Source organism: Pipistrellus hanaki, assembly GCF_964339955.1.
Source record: "Pipistrellus hanaki genome assembly, chromosome: 18".
Taxonomy (NCBI): Eukaryota; Metazoa; Chordata; class Mammalia; order Chiroptera; family Vespertilionidae; genus Pipistrellus; species Pipistrellus hanaki.
The window spans coordinates 2,778,599-2,801,181 of NC_140520.1; the positions used below are offsets into that span (position 1 = coordinate 2,778,599).

The 22,583-nt window shown below is 45.0% G+C and overlaps 1 protein-coding gene across 4 annotated transcripts in view; it reads right to left on the minus strand.

Moving 5' to 3' along the window:
• Nucleotides 1-22,583, minus strand: part of MAGI3 (membrane associated guanylate kinase, WW and PDZ domain containing 3) — a 122,045-nt gene that overhangs the window by 33,436 nt on the left and 66,026 nt on the right. For all 4 annotated transcript variants that reach the window (XM_084866148.1, XM_084866149.1, XM_084866151.1 and 1 more), the window contains exons 2-3: nt 9,693-9,809; nt 2,750-2,869 (exon numbers count right to left, since the gene is read on the minus strand). In XM_084866148.1, coding sequence (XP_084722274.1) covers nt 2,750-2,869; nt 9,693-9,809 — 237 coding nt within the window. The remainder of the gene's footprint in view (nt 1-2,749; nt 2,870-9,692; nt 9,810-22,583) is intronic.

Here is a 22,583-nt window from a genome sequence, read left to right on the forward strand (position 1 = left end):
CGGGGCGAAGGGCAGGGGTGCTCCACGCGGAGCTGTGGGTGGGGAGGAGGATGCGCTGGGAGCCCCTGCGTTGCGTCCAGCAATCGCACTCCCACGGGGCGTGCACGCACCACGTCACGGAAAGCCCACTTTTTCCATGGATGGAGTTTTCCTAGAAACACACTGTAGTGTGTGTCCTTGGTAATTATTATTATTATTATTATTATTTTAGCTCTCGGAAGTTTAATTTTTAAAAAAAAATATATTTTATTGATTTTTGTACAGAGAGGAAGAGAGAGGGATAGAGAGCTAGAAACATCGATGAGAGAGAATCATCGATCAGCTGCCTCTTGCACACCCCCTACTAGGGATGTGCCCGCAACCCAGGTACATGCCCTTGACCGGAATCGAACCCGGGACCCTTCAGTCCACAGACCGACGCTCTACCACTGAGCCAAACCGGTTTCGGCAGGAAGTTTAATTTTTTTTTTCTAAGGTAAAAATGAGAAAAATTCAGGATATTGTGATTGTTATCCATAGTCATTGCTAAGATTTTAGGGCTCAATCATAAATTCTGGCAGTTCCCTTATTTAAAAAAAAATTATTGGTATTAATAATAAGCATGTTTAGAGGTAAATTCGATCTATTTTTCTGGAGTCATTGTTAAATATGAAGATTGCAGATTACAGCAAGGTATATAGTTACAAATTTTGTGAACCCTGACTGTAGTTTTTAACAGAATTTTTTTTTTTCATCCTTTGAAGCTATATTGAGGAATTTCCTTTTTCTCTCTTTTCTGAAGGTGTTTTCATTTTTATAAAGGAAGCATGAGCTATTTCAAACATATATAAAACACGGACAATAGTACTACAAGAGTATTCAAGACCTCCTTATTTATTTACACATCCTCCGGGTATGAGTTTGCGGATTCTCTCGGGTCTCTTCCTTCCCCCTTGGGGGACATACATGTCTGGTCACAGACACGATTAAAGCCCCAACTTCCTGTCTCTGTCCTTCCCACTCTCTGCGAGTCATCCTGAAGTTAAAATGTCATTCCCTGCATGTGTGTGCACGAGGACATACATATAAGCACACGTAATGTATACATATTATGGTTCATAAAAGATTCACCAGCATCCTATGGCATTTCATATCCTTTTTCTAGAGTATACTGCATGCATGCTTTTGCAATTTTCTTTTTATACAATGATATCCCTAACTCATTCCTGGTGACACATAGATCCTAGTTCACTTTAACTGCTGTGGGACAGTCCATTTTTATGAACAAATTAAAAGGCATTTGGTTGATTCCCCTATTAGAAGAGAGTTGTTTCCATCCTCTCACAAACAGGACTACAGGGACCATTCTGGAACTGTCTACACAGGCACGCAGACGGGGTTTCCCACGGGCATCGGAGGGGAACGGCTGCGCCAATCAAGCGCGTCCCTGAGTGACCCGCTGTGGCCACGGTGCTCTCCGAAGGGACGGCGGCATTTCACACTCTGCCGGCTGCGCTCGGGAGCTTCCATCCCCTCAATGATCAGACTGTGAAACTGTTGTCAACATGATGGGTGTGAAATGGTGTGTGATGGTTATTTCAATTTGCATTTCCTTTAATTGAGCACAATTGGCCACTTTGGCATATTTCTAACATGCTCTTACACTCAACAGAAGAAAATCTCTTTGTGATCTAAGGGCAGAGAAGGACTTCTTAAGCAAAACTTCAAAAGTACAAATCATAAGGTAAAGAAGTGATAAATCTGGTAAGCGGAAATTAAGGATTTCTGTTTAATGAAGCAACATGGGACAAGGTTATTAGGTGGAAGAATAGGAGAAAATATCTGTGTCCAATAGGGGACTAATATCTAAATAATATGTAAAATCTAAGGAATGTCTGCCACTGGAATGAGATTGAGATCCCATAAAAAAAAAAAAAAAAAAATAGACACGTCCTAGCTGGTTTGGCTCAGTGGATAGAGTGTCAGCCTGTGGACTGAAGAGTCCCTGGTTCGATTCCGATCAAGGGCACAGGCCAGGGTTGCAGGCTCGATCCCCAGGAGGGGGCGTGCAAGAGGCAGCCAGTCAATGATTCTCTTTCATCATTGATGTTTCTATCTCTCCCCTCTCCCTTCTTCTCTGAAATCAATAAAAATATATATTTTTAAAAATAGACAAACAAATGAATAGACAATTTGCAGAAGTCCAAAAAACTAATGAGCATATGAAAACATGCTCAAACTCTGTGACTTACAGAGAAACTGGAAAGTTTGAACTTGATCTTAAGTCTGTACTTCCTGGAATCAAGTGGGTAGAGGAGAGAGATGTGAACAGAAAAGCAAATACTCTGTTTTGGTTGTTTTTCTCCCCCTTCTATATTCTCTTTTCTCCAAGCGATCCAAAGTATAAACAGATTTTTTAAAGTCTACAGTATTTGAATTCTCAGTCACAAATAGAAAGCAATCTACCAGCACTTGCTGAGCTCACATGATGAATGTGAATTACTATGAAATACACAAACTAGCTCATTTGAATAATTTTCGTATATTACTCATAATTGACTTCGTAATGTGATGAAATGCTTTTTGTTTATTGTTTAATCCCATTTTAACTAGCAAATTTACAATTACCCTAATTAAAAGAAAATTTCCCCCAAACCGACAGATAAAACTTGTTTTGTAACATGGAATTTTATTGATCAAATTCCCTCTGAAATAACTGCAGTCATTCAGCTAGTCGTCTGGGCTGCTGTTGTCATATGTGAGGACATACCATCATACGTTCCGCTTTCTAACAACGCTCCGCTCTCCTCCAGCGCTTTGAACTGCTCCACAGAAATGAAGTTATAGTCCACCCCCGGCACTTCCCCATCTCTGGGGGCCCTGGTGGTGCCTACGGAAAAAAACAACAAGAAAAAAATAGGTTGGAAGTGCTTTTAAACTTACAAAATGTTGCAAATAACAGAATATACAGCCTATAGAGGACGCATGGAGAAACAGACCATTGAATCTATTACACCCGGTAAAATAAGAATCAGAAAATCTGAGGCGAGTTAAGATTCCCAAGTGAACGCAGGACAATAAATAACGTAGGATGAGTCAATAAACTTAAATAAAAAACCTCCAGGAAGCCATAAGATTCAAATCTCCAACATTTTAGTGTCAGAGGAAGCTTAACTTTCTAAGACACAACAGTTAATTCTCTTTTAAACCGCAGTTATCATCCCTTCACATACAATAACCCACCAAGGACATGCTTCATTTTTAGGTAGCTGACTTATGTATTTCTTTCTTCCTTAAAGAAACGAGCATTCTACTTACTAGAGGCATAAAGGACAATTAAAAGAAAAGAAATTAAGGTCTTTTAATGAACTCTATTTTAAAAACTTAGACAAATATTAATTATGAAAATATTTTAGGTGAATAAAAAGGCTTAAGGCTTAATAAAGGTAGGTGTTTACACACTGCTTCTTAGCCATTATTCTCTTCAGGTAGTTTTTGTTTTGTTTTGTTTTTTTTAAATATATTTATTGATTTTGTACAGAGAGGAGGATAGAGTTAGAAACATCGATGAGAAGAGTCATCGATCAGCTGCCTCTTGCACGCCCCCTACTGGGGATGTGCCCGCAACCAAGGTACATGCCCCTGACCGGAATCGAACCCGGGACCCTTCAGTCCCCAAGCCGACGCTCTATCCATTGAGCCAAACCGGTCCCGGCTTCAGGTAGTTTTTAAAAAGTAAGCAGTAAGTAAGCTGTTCAATGAGATTCAGCAACAGGGCACTACATTTTATCTGCTAAGGAATTCATGCTAAAGTACAGCTATCTTGAACAATAAGGGGGTTCACTCACACACAGTGAAAATCCGCATATGACTTGTGACTCCCCCAAACACAACTACTGTCATCCTTTGGTATCAATGGGGATTGCAGAAAATAGGGTCAGGGTTCATCTCTCAAAACCGATGGCAACATTCTAGCACCCCCCAAATCGATAACAATCCTGATTAAAAATATTAATACAGTTTAAGAGCCATCTTACATCCTCAATTATAAATGCCAGAATCAATAAAACACTTGGTTTTTAAATATATATATATTTTATTGATTTCAGAGAGGGAGGGAGAGGGGGTAGAAACATCAATGATGAGAGAGAAATCATTGATCGGCTGCCTCCTGCACGCCCCTTACCGGGAATCAAACCCACAGCCCAGACATGTGACCTGACTGGGAATTGAATCGTGACCTCCTGGGTCATAGATTGATGCTCAACCACTGAGCCACACCAGCCGGGCCTTAGTGTGTTGTTTTTTTAAAGAAAAGCTAGCTTGACAGAAAGGGGTACAAGGGAGGGTTAGGCTACTGAATGGTGAAGAGAAGCAATTTTAAGAGAAAGCACACGTTCTAATGGAGAAAAGAGGCCACGCTGAGATGAACGAGCATCCTGCCCAGCCCACGCGCCATTCAGCTGTGTTTGTATATTCTGTGTTTATTTGCTACTTGATGACGCAAAACATGAACTTGTTCAGGAAAACGGAATACAAACCAGTTTGACCTCAATTCAATTGACATCCTTCTCCTACCGACTCACCAATCACACAGGAACTTATTCGCATCACAGAAACAAACGCGGCGGCAGAACAGGCAGTATCTTTCCCCACTGTTTTTTCTCACCGTTGAGGACTGATGCTTTGTCCATGTTAATGTAGTCAAACTTATCAATCCTTCCCTCTAGAGCTAATGCTTTTGGTGCCTTGAAGAAATCTTTTCCAAGACCCTGGGGAGAGGCCACGTTCTTTTTACAAAGCACCACAGCTTTGCCTGTCATGCCCGATCCTTCAGTGCACGGAGATCACTTAATTAGGGACCTGGGAGAGGCGGTGAGTGGTCTACTTTCCCTTTTCACCAAATGGCTGCTCAGCAGGGTTTACGGAAACGACCGTCACTTCCCCCCTGCTCCACCCCGGGGCTTCTGGCACAGACACTGACCCAGACATGTCTGGGCAGGACTGGGCACCCATCAGTGGGCTCTCCGACCACTCCCGCCCAGTATCACCATGGTGTGATTACGTTTTCATGGGAAACCTTGGGATGTAGAACACGGCTACTGATTTTGGTTTTTTAAGAAAAGGGGAGAGGGAGAAACACCCATTTGTTTTTCTTGTTCCACTATCCATGCGTTCTCTGGCTGCTTCGTATGTGTCCTGACCACAGATTGAACCCACAATCATGGCATCATATTGGGACGATGCTCTAACCAACTGAGCTACCTGACTAGGGTCAATCTTGTGTGTGTTTGTTTTTTCTATTCATAGCATCTTCCATCTAAATTCTGGAACCAAATAAACAAGCTAAAATTGTTGGAATTTTTATGGAGTTAGATTGAATCTATTTATCAATTTGAGGAGAACTGATATCTTCGCCATATTGAGTCTTTGATCTACAAGCAAGACATGTCTGCCAGTTGCCAAACTGGTTTGGCTCAGTGGATAGAACATTGGCCTGCGGACTGAAAGGTCCCAGGTTCGATTCCGGTCAAGGGCATGTACTTTGGTTGTGGGCACATCTCCAGTAGGGGGTGTGCAGGAGGCAGCTGATCGATGTTTCTCTCATCAATGTTTCTAACTCTCTATTCTTCTCCCTTCCTCTCTGTAAAAAATCAATAAAACATATTTAAAAAAAAAAAAAAAAAAAGCAAGCAAGCTCAGATGAATGGCCAGTGACTGATGCCCGATTTAAAGATGCTCTTGGCTACGCGCTTCCAATCTGGTGAATATCAACGGGAGTCAGAGCCATTTCTTTTACGTCTCGAATATTTATGACCCAGCGAAGAGGAGATGAGCAGATAATGTAACCGCTGCTTTGTGTGCTTTACAATTTCACTGTAGGAGTGAAAAACTCAAATAGTAAATATGTGTTGTGGGTCCATTCAAATTTCAAAATTATTTTTCTTTTGTGTTAACCAATTTGCAAATGTCACCATCAGGCAACCTAAAGGCGTTCCTAACGATCGTGTTATACGAGTTCGTGATGATAATGAAGCAGCGGATGCGGCGTCTGGGTCTCTCTGAGCACCTGGAGCCCCCGGAGACGCCACCCGCCCCCCGGCGCCGGGAGAGGCACTGCTGCGATGGCGGTCACCTGCCGCAGTCGTTCCGGGTCCCAAGGCACTTGGTTCAGCTGGCACTTCTACCGCAATCAGCCCAAATCACCCTGTGATTAAACCGTGACGCCGCCTCTCGTCCTGAATGACAAGTACCCTGCTTCCCAGGGGCAGGCGGCTGGCACTGCGCTGAGCCAAGAACACAGCCAAACCAAGCCTAACGCCCCCCGCTGGGCCTGGCTCCGGGCCGCGGCCAGTGCCGGCTCTGCATCAGCCAGGGTCCGGGCAGGAGAGACACGCATGGGAACCTGAACAAGGACGGCTTAAGATAAAGATTTGTTAACCTCTAGAGGCCCGAGGCACGAAATTCGTGCCAGAGGAGGCCTTCCTTCCTCCGGCTGCGGCCCCGGCTTCCCTCCGGCCCTGGACCCGGGCTCCCCTCCCAGCCCCGGCTCTGGTGGGAAGGACTCCCGGAAGGACATCCGGTCTAATGAGCGTATTACGCTTTAATTATCATAGATTCCCAAGGAATGAAGAGGGAGGAAAGCACACCGCCCTGGAGCGGAGGGAGAACACCCAAGTTAGGAACAAACTTGACAGGACCCGTCCAGCATGGCTCAGTGGTTGAGCTTTGACCCTGACCCAGGAGGTCACGGTTCCATTCCCGGTCAAGGGCACATGCCCCGCTTATGGGCTTGAGCCTCAGGAGGAGGCGTACAGGAGGCAGCCGATTAAGGATTTCTCTTATCATTGATGTTTCTTTCTCTCTCTCTCTCTCTCTCTCTCTCTCTCTCTCTCTCTCTCTCTCTTTCTCTCTCCCTTTCTCTCTTTGAAATTAATAAAAATATATTGGAGGGGGGGAAGACCTGGAAGAGAGGGACACTGTCAGCTGGGGACCAGGCCTCATTGGAGGAGGGTGCCTCCATCCTCGGAAGGCGGCAGCGGCAGGGTCTGCTGGGCCTGGATGGAACTGACAAGCCAGCTCCCAGGGTGTGTGTGCAAGGCGCCATTAACTTACTGGAGAACCAGCTGGGAAGCGGCTGGGTTTGCCAGGCCCCCTGGAAGACCACGTGCAGGGGGAATATGAAATGTGGGGAGCCAGCTGGGTGCCCACAGACGCACCAGGAAGTGAGGAAGTCACCGGTGCGGTGCAGCTCATGGAGCCGCCTGGGAAGGTGCTGCTGACTGGCTGCTGGGAAGCCTGGTGCCCCCGCCCCAGCCTCCGGGAGGCTGCCTGCTGTGCGGGCTGGCGTCGCCGAGGGTCTTTTTGCGGCAGGAGGGGGAAGAAGACACTGGCAACTTCCTTCCTTTCCGGGTGCTACCAGTCCAGTCACAAGCACGCTCACCGGGTCCTTTGGGGCTTAACTGCCTTTGGAACCGGGGCCTGCCGGAGCTCGGTGAAGGCAGGAGCCTGACAAGGCCTCTGGGGGCAGCTGGTGAGGACTCTCTGCCCCGGGGCAAGCACGCAGCTCCCAGGCCCCTGGCCTGGCCATGGGGGGGTCTCAGGCGGCAATTCTCAGCTTGGGGTTCACTTTATATACTTCCTGGTACAATGAGATGTTCCAAGCTCACCTTGCATCTCCCTTGCCCCACACCTGCAATCAGAATTTTCTCTGCCAAAATCTGGTATCGCTTAGTAAAGAGTAATGTTCAGAGGCCCGATGGGGCAGTGGGCACCTCCCTCAGCAAGCGGAAAGGTCCCGTGAGGATCTGAGAGGCTGCATCGGTGCGGACGCTGCGGCTTAAAACTACATCAATTGCAGCTCCTTTCTAGGGCAAAACCTCACGCTGAGGAGACAGTGCAAAGCCAGGACAGAGGTGGATGACAAAGAAGATCCAAGGAAAAGTGGCAGAGGGCAGCGGGGGGACAAGCACTCACTTTATTAGCTTGTTCTAACAAGAACGACGGAGCTCCAGAACTGGGAACCTAAACATGCCACGCTGAGACGCCCTGTGTAGGCGAAGCCCCAAGCTCCTTACAAGGGAATGACAATCAGATCATTTCAGAACAATGCTTCACAGCAAAAGACGGTCAGACAATGGACTAATATCATTAAGATAGACCAGGAAAGAAACAATGAGCCAACATTGAGTATCTGCCGAAACAAACTTGAAAGTATAAAAACCACAAGCAGACAGCTACGGTGGCCCAGTGGGCCCTTCCTAGCAAGTCTAGTGGAGAACAAGCTTTAAGACAACCGTGATCACCGAAGAAACAGCAACAGGCCTGGCGGGTGTGGCTCAGTTGGTTGAGCATTGTCCTGTTGTCCTGCGCACCGAAAGGTTGCCAGCTCGATTCCCAGTCATGGCACATACCCGGGCTGTGGGCTCCATCCCCGGAAGGGGGTGTGCAAGAGGCAGCCCATGGATGTTTCCCTCTCACATCGATGTCTCTCTCACATGGATGTTTCTCTCTCGGAGGCTCAGGAGGGATTACGTGAAGCAGCTAGGAAGATGCTACAATAGAATCAGGATTTTGAACTCTGTCTTACCTAGCTCTTTGCCACTACATCATGCTATTTTTTTTTTCATGTTTAAATAATTTATTTAATGTTTGCTACTTGTGTGTTCATTTTAATACATAACACACATACCTGTCAGACATGAAAAATAGTGGTCTATTTAAGACGCTTTAATGATTGACAATATTTTTTGAAATGTACTTTATGAATATAAATATTTCCAAAGCAAAGAGAGAAAATAATTGAATAAGTAGACACAATGAAATTCTGAGCAGAAGTAGGACTAATTTTTGTTCTTCAATAAATGAATACAACCACTGTAAAAACTGTTTTTGTTTTTAAGTCCAAGCAAGAAGGAGTGAGGTCTGAGGCAGCGCAGAGGGACAGATGCTTAAGAGGCATAATTGGAAAAGCCTGATAATGGGCTGGGCATTGTGCGAGATTAATAACAAGGAAAAGAAATGGAGAGTTTCAGGGCCATTACAAAAGCTGGCATCCACAGGAGTTAGACAGTGAAAAGGAACACAGAGCTGACTGTCCTTTTATGCCTTCGCATTGTTTACTGCTTTTTATTCTTCACCAGACCCGCGCTCACTAAAGCTAACGCTTAAGCACACATGATTTCTTGTTATGTGTTTTATCGAAAAACCCAAAACACTGTTACAACCACAACGAGGCCCTATGAAAACCATCAAGACTGGAGGAGAAACGTCAGCGTCAATGCCAACATGCAAAACGGGCTGCCGAAAGGAAGGGGCGGGCTTTAAAATTAGCAAGGCCCCAGCAGCCAATACAAAAATGTCTCCGTGTCCGCGGCATTGGGAGCACAGACGTCTTTTCACTGCTCAGGCTGTAGAAATGGATTTATATGAATACAATCTAGTTAGCAACATGTACAGAGATGGTCTTCCATTCTTAAAACCTAGGGACTTTCCAAAAAGTCCCAACATAGACGCTTTGGGTTTTTCTACCTGGACAAACAGAACCCCTGAAAGTTCTCCCCAAAACGGTTTCTCCTTCTCTGACTTTGGTTGCATTTGAGGGCCCCCACCTTAGTCTTCACAATTTCATACGAGATGCTCTCCCCGAATTATTTCTAGATGTTTGGCCAGTTACAAAAAGATCTGTTTCTCTTATTCTGTTTTCTGCTTACATGGAATGGTCCTCAAGTAGAGGTTATCTCTGATCACTTGCTGCAGCTTGTGGTCAATGGATCCTTTCTGGAACTGAAGACTCAGGTAATGTCGCAAATCTTTGTTAATCACTTTGCCTACAAAAGAAAACAACAGAAGACAAAACACAGAACGGTTAGCTCTCCAGTTAAATATTGACTAAATACCCTTACACAATAAACAGAAAAGCCTATATAATAAAGAGGTAATATGCAAATTGACCCTTGTGCCATCACACAAGATGGCCGCCCCCATGTGGTCAAAAATGGCCACCACAAGATGACTGGAAGGGGAGGGTAGTTGTGGGTGATCAGGGCCAGCAGGAGAGGGCAGTTGGGGGCGACTGGGCCAGAAGGAGAGGGCAGCTGGGGGCAACTGGGTTGGAAAGGGAACAGTTAGGCATCAATCAGGCTGGCAGGGGAGTGGTTAGGGGGTGATCAGGCTTGGCAGGCAGGAGAGTAGTTAGTAGCCAGCAGTCCCTGACTGTGAGAGGGATGTCTGACTGCTGGTTTAGGCTTGATCCCTGTGTCCAGCAGTAGGATGTCCCCCAAGGGATCCCAGATTGGAGAGGGTACAGGCTGGGCTGAGGTACACTCCCCTCCCCCCACCCCAGTGCACAAATTTCGTGCACTGAGCCTCTAGTAAACAATAAAAAGAAATAATCATATTTTACTAAAGCCAAGATAACCAACACCAGATTATTAAAAGCACAATAATTAAAACATATACATTATTTTACAAGGTCAGGGAGGAGATGACACAGGTCAGAGAAGATAACAAGCTAAGTTCACTCAGTCCCATGGCTTTAAATACCACCTTTATGCTGATAACTTCCAAATGCTTATCACCTCTCCATTCAAATATGTTCCTGCCACCCTTACCATCTTCCTGACCTTTGAAGAGGCCAAACGGTGCTGCCTCAGTGCCTTCTCTCACTAAATAGAACAGGCATTTTCTTTCCACTTATGTAACTCGGCGATACAATGTGAATAAAATAAGAGGGGAAGATCCTTTTCTTATTTGTGGGGGAAACGGGAGAGAAAAAGAGGAATATTATGGGGGTCTCCAAGAAGTAGTAAGTAGGAAGATGGAAGACTGAAGACATCTGATAGCAATGCATTTTTAGTGAGGGCTGAACTCAAAATGAAACCCAAAGCAATCCCCACCGCTCCGTGGAAAGACCTCAGATAATTAGGAGAGAGCAATGCGAAGACAAAATAGATGATCTTACTGAATAATAAAGGACTGCTTACTTAAAATGTACTCTTCGTTTTATTTTTAAAATATATTTGTATTGATTGCAGTGAGGAAGGGAGAGGGAGAGAGAGATAGAAGCATCAATGATGAGAGAGAATAGTTGATGGGCTGCCTCCTGCATGCCCCCATTGGGGAATCGAGCCCATAGTCTGGGCGTGTGCCCTGACAGGGAATCGAACTGTGACCTCCTGGTTCATAGGTCGACCTTAAACCACTGAGCCACATTGGCCGGGCTAATCTTTGTTTTATTTGAACAGCATAATTATGACAAGATTAAATAAATCAAAAGGTTACTACAGCTCAGTTCATTCTTTTCACCCATATGAGAGGTTGCTAATATAAGCAGGAAATCAGAGTCCTTCTGAAGTTAGAGATAATATTCAGATCCTTAACTGAATACATACTGTCCCTGTTTTGCCAAAAATAGATGCTAAGGAAGCCGGGAATGTTTATGATGAAAGAAAACCTGAAAGCCCTCGTCGGTTTGGCTCAGTGGATAGAGCATTGGCCTGTGGACTAAAGGGTCCTGGGTTTGATTCTGGTCAAGGGCACATGCCTAGGGTTGCAGGCTTGATTCAGGAGGCAGCCAACCAATGATTCTCCCTCATCATTGATGTTTCTATCTCTCTCTCCGTCTCTCTCCTTCTCTGAAATCAATAACAATAAAAATTTTAAAAAAAGAAAAGAAAAGAAAAGAAAGAAAGCCTGAAAGATATCCACAGGGAGAACCCGGAAGAATGCCTAATCCCACAGACTGCTTCTGCCAGGCATTCCGGGGCCCCACACACTGGAGTCCAATCCAGGCGGGAGCATATTATTTCATTTGTTATTTATATTATAGTGCTTGTTTGTTGCTGGGTAGAAGCAACCCCTAATTCATAATCAATACTGCACGGTCTCATTGCTTACTGAACAAAAACATACTCAATAATGGGTTCATCAAGTCAATTATAAAGGTTAACCAATTATACGGGTTGGTGTTCTTTAAGATTAATAATTAATAATAAACTACACCGGCTACAGCAGTCAACATAGACTTCTTTGCCTAAGGAAACCAAAAGAACTTTCAGTAGGGGACAGAATGTTATTATTGCCTCTTTGATACGATTCTAGGTAAAATTTTTAAGTCCAAATAACTTGTACCGGCAGATGATTACAAGGACGCGAGGGCCAGCCAGCAGTCACCGCAGAGGAATCTATGTTATCAAATGTACACGAAGTTCTGCCTTTTGTTTATGGAGCATGTCACAGGAACTTGATATGTCAAGGGCATGAAACACATGTACTCGGGGTGAATGTAGTTGTTGTTAAACAAATAAGAAAGAAGGTCCCTCCCAGTAGCATTCCCGCCCAGCCAGCCTTTGCTCTAGGCGCTGAACTTGTTCATTGACTTTTAGTGACTTATGAGTCAGGGTGATTTATGAACGTTATAAACAGATCTATGTACCTTAAGATACAGCTCGGGTGGGGAGAGGCCTAAACTGAAATTTCAATCATATGAATAAATCCAGGTAAGCGAGTTTCGATGTGCAAATCCTCAGTCCAAAGAACTCGGAAGTAGAAAGAAACCCACACGTTCTGAATGTATGCTAGTTCATATCGGCTCCGGGTCTCTCTGAGGCATGGCTGTGTGGGGTCACCGATTACTGTCTAGATACACCCTGTGGCACGCCGGCGTGGGTGTGGCCACAGAAGCAGCTGTCAATCACCCTAAATGCCAACATGCATCGTCTTTCCATAAGGACAGTCTAGCAAGTGGTTGGCAAAGTCTCCTCAAGTCAAGATAGGACATGTCTTTAGCATTTTTCTAATCCAGTCATTACAAAATCCAATAAAAAAAATAGAAAAATGAGGTCTGTTTGGCATGTCTTATTCTTATAAATTCACATTGATTCCTGGTGACCATCCCATTCTTTCCTAAGCACTTACAACACTGTATTTTTTTTAAAATAACCTCTTCAAATTTTGAGTACAGAGAAAGACAAAAAACATATGATTTGACTTATTTGTTGGATCTAAAGAACAAAATGACCAAAACTGAAACAGACTCATAGACTCAGAGAGCTAGCTGGTGGCTACCAGAGGGGCGGGGGGTTGGGGGCCCGGATGAAAAAGGTGAAGGGATTAAAAGGTACAAATTGGCAGTTACAGAATACTCAGAGGTATGTGAAGTACAGCACAGGGAATAGGTTGACAATATTGGAATAACTATATGTGGTGCCATAACTACGTATAATAACTATATGTAAATACAGCAAGGGGAAGGAACACCTTGTAAGGTATTTGATTGACTACCCACTGTGCTATACACCTAACACTAATGTAAAAACAATGTTGAAAGTCAATGGTAGTTGAAAAACAAACAAAGTTAGGGAAGTGGACTTGAGTTTTGACCACGTACTTCATGTCCTTTTGGAAACTGGGACATTTGCTTCTCTTCGTTCTCCTGGTACTTCCCACATTCTCCGTAGTTTCACAAAGAATACTGACAATAACCCCGCGATCATATCTGGGATTCCCTTCAACGCCTGTGAGGCCATTCAGTTGAGTCCTAAAAACTTACCGGTAGATGCATTTAAAGTGAATGAGAACTCTTGCTATCTCCTAATCTTCAAAAAAATGAAATTTCTCCTCATTGGTGTTGTTTTCCTTTTTACTGCTGGAAAAGTAGTTCTGATAGTTCGAGATTATGGAAGCCAGTAAGAATGATACTGATCTAACCAATGCTGATTGCTTATTGCTAATTTCATCGATGCTATCCAAAGTCAGCCTGTAATCAGCTGACAGGAAGACCTGACGGTAAGCCCACTTTTCCTTCTTGCTGCTCTCACTCCAAACACAACCTTGGAAGCTCTTCATGCTCTCCGAAGTATCGCAGCTCCGTGCGAGCTTCCTTTAGAAAAGAAAACCCTTCAATGATTATTTCTTAGTCTACTTAGCGCTGGAGAAATGTGATTAAGTCTCCTTCCACCTGCCAATCAGATGCATCTTTTTTTTTAAAAAATCTGAGCTGCTGAGAGCATTCTGTGCGCCCTTAAGGATTTCTTCACTTAATTCTCTTCCAGAAATCTCATCTTGGAAGCACACCTGTGGAATCTGTAAAATAAATCCTTTTTCCTCAAAGGCAAAGTATGGATAAAACCATGCCTCAGTTCTCTTCCTTACCCCGCCTGGAAGATGGCTTAGTGTTTTCCCCAAATAAACTGTCCATTTAACTAGCTCCACACAGCCACGGTTACTAACTAGCCCTTTCCCGGGAGACCTGGACTCTGAAGAGCGGTGTTTTATTCCTTCCTCCACCCCCTGAGCACCTCAGCAGTAAGAGAACGTTCCAGGAAACAGTGAAAGTGATATGCGTGAACTGAACTCCAAACTGGCTCTTTGGCTTAAGGCAGGGGGGTCCCATCCATCCACCCATCCACCCCCATCTTTTGAGTTTCTTCTCAAGCATCCTATATAATAAAAGGCTAATATGCGAATCAACTGAACGGCAAAACAACCAGTTGCTATGATGTACACTGACCACCAGGGGGCAGATGCTGAACACCGAGCTGCCCCCTGGTGGTCAGTGCACTCCCACAGGGGAAGCACGGCTCAGCCAGAAGCCGGGCTCACAGCTGGTGAGTGCAGTGGCGGTGGGGGGAGCCTCTCCCGACTCTGAGGCCGCGCTAAGGATGTCCAACTGCTGGATATCCCCCAAGGCCCCTTCCTTCTTCTTCTTCTTCTTCTTCTTCTTCTTATTATTATTATTATTATTATTTCAATGAATTTACAATCAAAAGACCTGGGAGTACAGCACTCTTTGGTTTTAAATATATCCATTGCTAAAAGCCCGAGACTGTTAGTTTATTGCACGCAGAATTCAATATTACTGCAGCACTGGAATTGTTTCATTATATTCAAATTAAGAGAAAATAAAACCCACGATCATGTTGTACACTTTACAAAAACGCTTCATGGTTTTCATTTGGGTAAATAAAACAAGTGCTAGCATTTCCGTGTAGGATATATTTGCAAGAAACAATGATTTCTCTAAAAAAAGCTCGGGTGTGTGGTCAGGGATCTGAGTTACAGAGAAAAAGAGGAGGTGCTCCAGAGGAAAATGCTGCCGAGTGTGTGGATGTTCTACTTCTGAGCAACCCCACCTCCCCCACTCCCACCCCTCCAGGCTCCACCCCCGCTCTCTCCCTGTAGTTTCAGCTTCGTGTCTGACCCTGACACCCCGCTGTGCTCTGTGCATGGAAATGCTGTCAGAGAAGAAGGCCTCGGCCTGGACCACCTCTCACGCCAGCCGGCCTCCCTCACTGCATCTCAGCCTGTGTGCACACAGGAGCTGTGCTTTCTGTGCAGCTCTGTGTTGCCTAAACTACCTAGCACAGTGGTCGGCAAACTGCGGCTCGCGAGCCACATGCGGCTCTTTGGCCCTCAGAGTGTGGCTCTTCCACAAAATACCACGTGCGGGCATGCATATACAGTGCGATTGAAACTTTGTGGCCCATGCATAGAAGTCTGTTTTCGGCTCTCCAAAGAAATGTCAATCGTCGTCCTGTTGATATCTGGCTCTGCTGACGAATGAGTTTGCCGACCACTGGCCTAGGACACGGCTGAATAAATACTTCTCTTAAAACACACCAGGTTGGCATTTTAAATAATGGGACTGCTATAATGGGGGGAGCTTTAACAGAATTCATCTTTAAAAAAAAATACTTGCACTTTAATCCTCAAAGACACAAGCAGTCTTTCAATCAGCAGACCATTACAAGTAATGTTGTGACCATAACAATGTGGACAAATGCCTATGACATATGTTAAATGGAAAAAGACCACAAACAGAGTATGAGGGTGACCCTAACTTACAGCATGTCTGAGGCTATGCAACTGAAAATGTGTAAGGAACTTGTGCAAAGCAAACTCCTTCTTAAATACTCAATAATACCTAAAATATTATTGCAGGGTATAATGGAGTGATTTTTAAAAACTTTTTTTTTCTTTAAAAGCCTTTCTCTTCACGGTTTTTATGTTTTCAGATTTTCTACATTGAAAAGTCTATTACTATAATGACAAAAGAACTTCTATTTTGATTTAAAAAATATATTTGTATTGATTTCAGAGAGGAAGGGAGAGGGAGAGGGAGACAGAAATATCAATGATGAGAGAGAATCATGGATAGGCTGCTTCCTGCACGCCCTCCACTGGGGATCAGGCCCACAACCCAGTTATGTGCCCTAACTGGGAATCTACTTGTGTCTCGCGGGGAAAGCCAGTTGGTCAAGGCTGGGAGGGCGGGGAGGCTGGGATGGGGGACAGTACGCTCTGGGCAGGGCGGACCGGGCTTTACCTATGACATTAACAGGTCAGAACACTACTCTGGAGTGGAGAAGTCACTAAACATTGGAAACAACACAGCCCACACCTGTGTTTTATTCGGGTGGAGCCTTCTGGGGACAGTGTGGAGTCTGGACACAGGAGAGCAGGCGGAGGGCGTTCGGACCAGCAGAGAACGGGTTTAGCCGCAAACCAATTACCGCAGGCGGGAGCAGGGGCAGGAGAATCAGGCGGCAGAAAATTGGGTCGGCGACGGCGACTCTGGAACATGCGCAGAGCAGGAGACATTAATCGAGACACGAAGTGAAGGGGCACAGATTTGTAGAGCGCTCTAATTCCACCTTCAAATTATAGGAGTCCCCAGAGGAGAAGAGAATGAACTAAACAATCAATAAACAAGGAGCGGGGCTGCAGAGAAGGGAAAGCGTTGGAAAGAAATGGGGCTGGAAACTGAAAGGCTCAGCATGTGTCAGGAGAAGGAAAACAGCATCACCAGGACCCACATTTAAATTCTTCTTCTTCTTTTGAGTCTCTCAGCTTCCCAAAAGAAAAAAAAATTATTTAGGGTCAAAATGAAGAGAGATTAAGATAACGCTACAGCGAGAGACGTGTGCTGGCTGTACTCCGTTTGCATGGCAATGAAAAGTCTTTCAGATTTTTGGTGGTAGTGGTGGGTTAAAATTTTTTTTTTTCCGTCTACCTACCTTTTCTTCAGAGAACACAGGAATAATCTAGAACTCTGTTACTGAAGCTAAAAGAAAACCTTATCATTATAGCTGCTGTAGGCAAATACTACACTATACTATCGTCATTAAGGTGATAAGAAATAAACCGGTGACACATGAGAAAGAAATGTGAGGCAGAGGCAAGGAAACAAGACCAATAGGAAGTGGGCACAACCCACAGGCTATCTTGTTTTTCGTGGGGAAAGTCCAAAGTTACTGCTTCAGAGACAATGAGAAACGGACGAAACCAACCTTGGGTGAGGTTGTATGTGGGTCCCAATCCTCAACAACCATTGGGTGATGTTGTATGTGGGTCACGCCCCTCAACTACCATTGGGTGAGATTAGAGGTAGGACCGGCCCCTCAACAACCATTGGGTGAGGTTGGAAGTGGGACCGGCCCCTCAAAAATCCTGTGTTACCTTTTCTCCTGGCAGGAGGTTTCAGATGAGCTAATCAGACACACAAATATTTTCAGACGGCCGGAATCAGCCTCGAACAATGAGTAATAGCACGACCCCATGTTTTAAAAACAGTTATTTAAAGAACAGAGTGCGGAAACTGTGATCAAGGTCATTAGCCATACAACAATTAAACATAAGGAAGTGGACACTGATACAGGGAGAAAGGAACCGATTCTGAAGAATGTCAGGAGAGAGGACAAAACATGCTCCTCAAACTTTTCTAGAAGAAACCAGAAGGGCAATGTTTATTTGAATGCCTGGTTATAGCTGGTGGATCAAATAGGCTGCCTCTCACCGGGGATCGAACCCACGATTGAACCCACCTGGTAGGTGCCCTGACCAGGAATGGAAACTGGCAACCCTTTGGTGCAAGGAATAATGCCCAACCAACTGAGCACACCAGCCAGGGCAGAAAAAAAAAATTTTTTTAAAAAATCATATATCTCTTCAGGACAAAATAGACACTACTGAGAGTGTCTATTACATCCTATGGAGAACTTCAATTTTACGTCACAGCGTTAAGAGCTCGTGGTTTTAGTCCCATAAGCTCTCTTTGAAATGACCCACAGAAAATTCTTTACCTAAGAATGCCAACTCACAGATGTGGATGGAATGATAGAATTAGTAACTCCCGATGAAATACTTGATTTGGCCAGGGTGATTTTCCGAAAGGGCCAATCTGAGTACATCACACCTCTGCTTTCCACATAACCTTCCAATGGCTTCCAGCTGAACTCAGAATAGCATTCAAAGTCCGTTCATTAGGGTTACAAGGCCTGCAACCTTCCGCAGCCGTCTGCAGCCTCGACTCCTTTGCAGCTAGCTCCCTCTCCATACTCCATGCCCACTGCCATACTCACCTTTTCCCTGGGCGTTGTTATGTAAATTTTTTTTTTTTTTTTAATCTCCAGGACCCTCTTTCTCCAACGCCTGGCCTGGCTGTTTCTTACACTCTCTTTACACCTGCACTCTTGTCTGTACATGGATGTCAGCTCTTGGACGCCTCCTGATCCCCCAGTCCCAAGTTAGCTGCCGGTCTTGGTGAATTCCTTGGGACCCTGTAATCCCCTTATCAAATATACACACCTCACCACTTTAACTGCCTAATTACTTGTCTGTTTCACTCCCTGGATTACCAGCTTTAGAAGAATAGGAATAACCGCAGCAAGAACTCGAGAGACTGAAGAAGTAATAGAATGCAACAGAACAACCGAAGGCCTTTGTTAAAGAGCACAACCTTCTGAGTCCAATTCTATTTTTTTCTTTATAAACCGTATCTTCTACAATATTTTACTCCAAACACTTATTTTACTTCTAAGGACCTTCCGCATTACTCAAATGATCAACACTCTTCATTCATCTTCTCCAAACTTTGAACCGGTGGAGGTAAGTGAAGACCATAGCGAGAAAATACAGTTTTTAATAAAGTCTGCTGTCTTTTAATCTCCACACGCAGTGTTCAAAAGGACATTTTACAAAGCAATTGTCCTAGACTCTTCAAAGTGTCAATGTCATGAAAAAGAAAGAAAAAGGGAAGAAGCTGAAAAGCAGGAAGATTGGAGAGTTAGGACAAGTAAAATAAATGTGACTCCTGTTTGGATCTTAGACTTTTAAAAAGAAAGAAAGAAATAAAACAAACAAACAAAAAACGCCCACGAATAATGTTACTCCAAAGGACATTTTTGGAACAACTGGGAACGTAGCCTGTATAGCAAATACTTTTGCGTTCATCCTTATAGTCATTGAGTGTGAAAATAATGATAGTGTGGCTATGCGGGAACATGTCCTTATTCTCAGGATCTATCAGGAAGTCATGACTATGTAATATGTGCAACTTATTTCCAAGGAGTTGACTTTAAAAAAATCACACATACACACACACACACACATACACACAAACACTCACATACACACACATAGACACCCGTGCTCGCAACACGTGAAGCAAATTTAGCCTAAGTTAAAATTTGTCTAAACAAAAAGTATATCAATGCTTATTGACTCTCTCTCTGCATTTTGGTAGGTTTGAACTTAAAAAAAAAAAGTTGGGGACAAATAGCTAATATTTGCTGAGTGATTATTCCAGGCTGGACCTGTTCTAGGATATTTCTGTATTAACTCAACCCTCACAGTACCCCTGTGAGTCACAGGACAGGAAGAAATGTATTTTAAAACCTCTTAGGAAATACAATCTCATCAGCAAAATCACGTCCCTATGTTAATTTGTCAACATTTACTTGCTGGTTCAGTTCTACATCCCCAACATCTAAAACAAAAACAGGTACACAGTAGGCACACAAATGTTTGCTAAACTTCTACATGCTTATGAACCCTTTTTACACAGAAGAACTGGGAAATACAGAGTCTCACGGTACTCATTCATATTGTGATCATTTTGTGCCATGTCACTTTTCATTTCTATTTAACAAACAACATCAGATCCAAGAGTTAATATGCCTGAAGCATTCAAGTCTGAGCTGACCGTGTCTATATTTCAAACCGTAGAAATCAGCTCTCATATCATGAAACGGGCATGAATTGATCATCTTCTGAAGCTATAGTGATTATGACAGGCGGATCTGTCACTCAAGTGACATCGCACGCACGTGCGCAGAAAAGAATGCCACGCCGCAGACCTGAGACCGAGCCGAGGGAGGCCTGCTGGCAAGACTGGCCCGTGGCCACCTCCAGAGCCTGGACTGCAGGAGGGCTCCCGCCATCCCTATCAGAACGGCCCCAGGGCCTACACCATCTATGAAAACAATGTGGTCCCTGCTGAGCATCTGATCCCCCTGGGAGCCTGGGAGGCTGGCCCCTGCAGGCGGAGGGTGCCCTCAGGACCAGCCGCATCAGCACCGGGCCCTGGGCTCTGACGGGCTTCCCTGGTGGATGCCTCACGCCTGCCCTCCTAGCTCAGCGCTGGAGGAAGTGAGGGCCTGGCTCCCTCCCACGCGGTGCCCTGTGCCTTTCCCAGGCACCGGAATAAGCCTGAGCCCCGAGGAGGACCACGTGCGGGGCCTGGGGCCTCCGAGGCGGCCGGCACCTGTCGGCGGACGGGGAGACCATCTGGAGACACAGATGCGCCGCACCAAGTTCATTACCGGGGATGAGGGACAGTGTCAGACACGGAGCGCATTTCCGTGCCAAGTCACAACAAAAGGAACTTTGGTAAAAGCCGCTAGGATTTTCACTGTGGACTGTGTGTTAGAACACTTCTATCCGGTGGTTAATCTGTCTAGGCTTCCCTCATGGGATAAGGAAGAAAAAGAGATAATTAATGATGAGAAATTCAATTATACTGTAAGCTACGGATCACGTCTCAAACCTCCAAAGCAATGGAATTATTCTTAAGAAATTTCTGTTCCATTCCACCATCAAAAAGCTCCCAGCAACCCCACAGACACCCCTCTGGGACAGGTGTCTGGAGCCCAGAGGTTCCATTCTAAAGGAAAGTTCCCGAGGCGTTTGCTTCTGTTTGGCAGACAGGGTTAGGGTGGTGGCAGAAAGTGCCAGGGTCCCCCTTCACGTCTAAAATGACGAGTAGCTCCTGATAATGGGGAGACACACTGTTAGTCATTCCTCAGAAGAAATAAAATGTTCAAAAACTGATTAGCTGCTCTCTCCATCATGTATTTCCATTTATAAATAAGCACTGAGAAGAACCCTAACATTCATAGTTTAGAAAAGGCATATTTTGTGCAAAATATTAAATAACATTCTAAGTAAACATCATCACGTTTTAAGTTAAAATGGTTAGACTCTCTCTACAGGCGATCCACAATCCTCATCGTTACCTATCTCAGGAAAATACATCCGCCCAACAAGATTCATAGCCATTTCACTCTGAAATACTCCCGCAAGCCACAGAGAGCCGGGGCGCTCTGCCCAAACTTCCAGTCCCAGTCTGCTCAGGGGCAGCTGAGAGATGGGAATGGGATGGGGGTAGGCGACGTGCTATTATGATGGGCGAAAGGCCTCCATCTCTAACCCAACAGCCACGTCCAACAAACAGACGATGGTGCTTCTGTGGTGCTTCAGGCAGACACCTTAGAGCACATGTGTCAAACACAAGGCCCGCGGGCCAAATCCAGCCCGCCAGGCCTTGCAATGTGGCCCGCACAGCGCTGTCATCACTGCACTCCGCTGTCAGTTTATGACTGTTCAGTAAACCATTCGGCCTGCGATTTAGGCTGGATTTTAGATTTTGGCCCCTTCTCTGATTGAGTTCAACACCCCTACTTAGAGCAAACACCAGGCACGGTTTCTTTCTCATGTTCACTGCCCTGCTTCCCCATGTAAAGCCGCTGCTCGTGTTAATAAGAAAGTCTGGGTGCTGGTTTATGAAGCCGTCCACCAAGAGCCACCAAGCAGAGGAAGCCAGTTGGGTTGAACGAGAGCCCAAAGTGTAAACTTCATTCACCACTTGGTCGGATTGAATTAAACCACCACCGGGCCTCTGCGCTTGGCGTTGGCTGTGCCAGAACCTAGCGAGGTAGAGCCGGAGACACAGAAGGTGAAGCAGTGGACGTAAGAGGTCCCTCGGATGCGACAGCAGAGTCCTTGCGGGCGAGGAGAAGCACTGAAGGGTTCGGAGGAAGGGTATCGGAAGGATCCACGTTCTGTCTCAGAGATCCAGCATTCTCCGCAGACACACACCGGGAGGACTCAGACAAACCTGACTGGAGTCCTGCCTCTGTCGCTGACTCACTAGCTGGGTAAGTGGGTTCCATATCTCTGGCCCCTCACTTTCCCTATCTGTCCATTCAGATAATGCCGACTCTATGGGGTTGTTTTAAGGAGTAAGTGAGGTAGTGAGGGAATCATGTAAAAGGTTTTAGTTAAAATTCTGACTGCCACAGAGGATGCATCCAAAAATGCCAGCTCACTTTTGGAGGTCACAGACAAACAAGACCGACTTGCGTTACGTTGTGCAACTTCACTGCTTTAAAAAAAAATATTATTAAATTTACTGATTCTAGAGACAAAAAAAAAAAAAAAAAAAAAAAACGAAGAGGAAGAGACAGAGAAGCATCCATTTGTTCCACTTATTTATGCATTCACTGGTCAGTTCGTGTATGTGCCCTGACTGGGGATCGAACCTG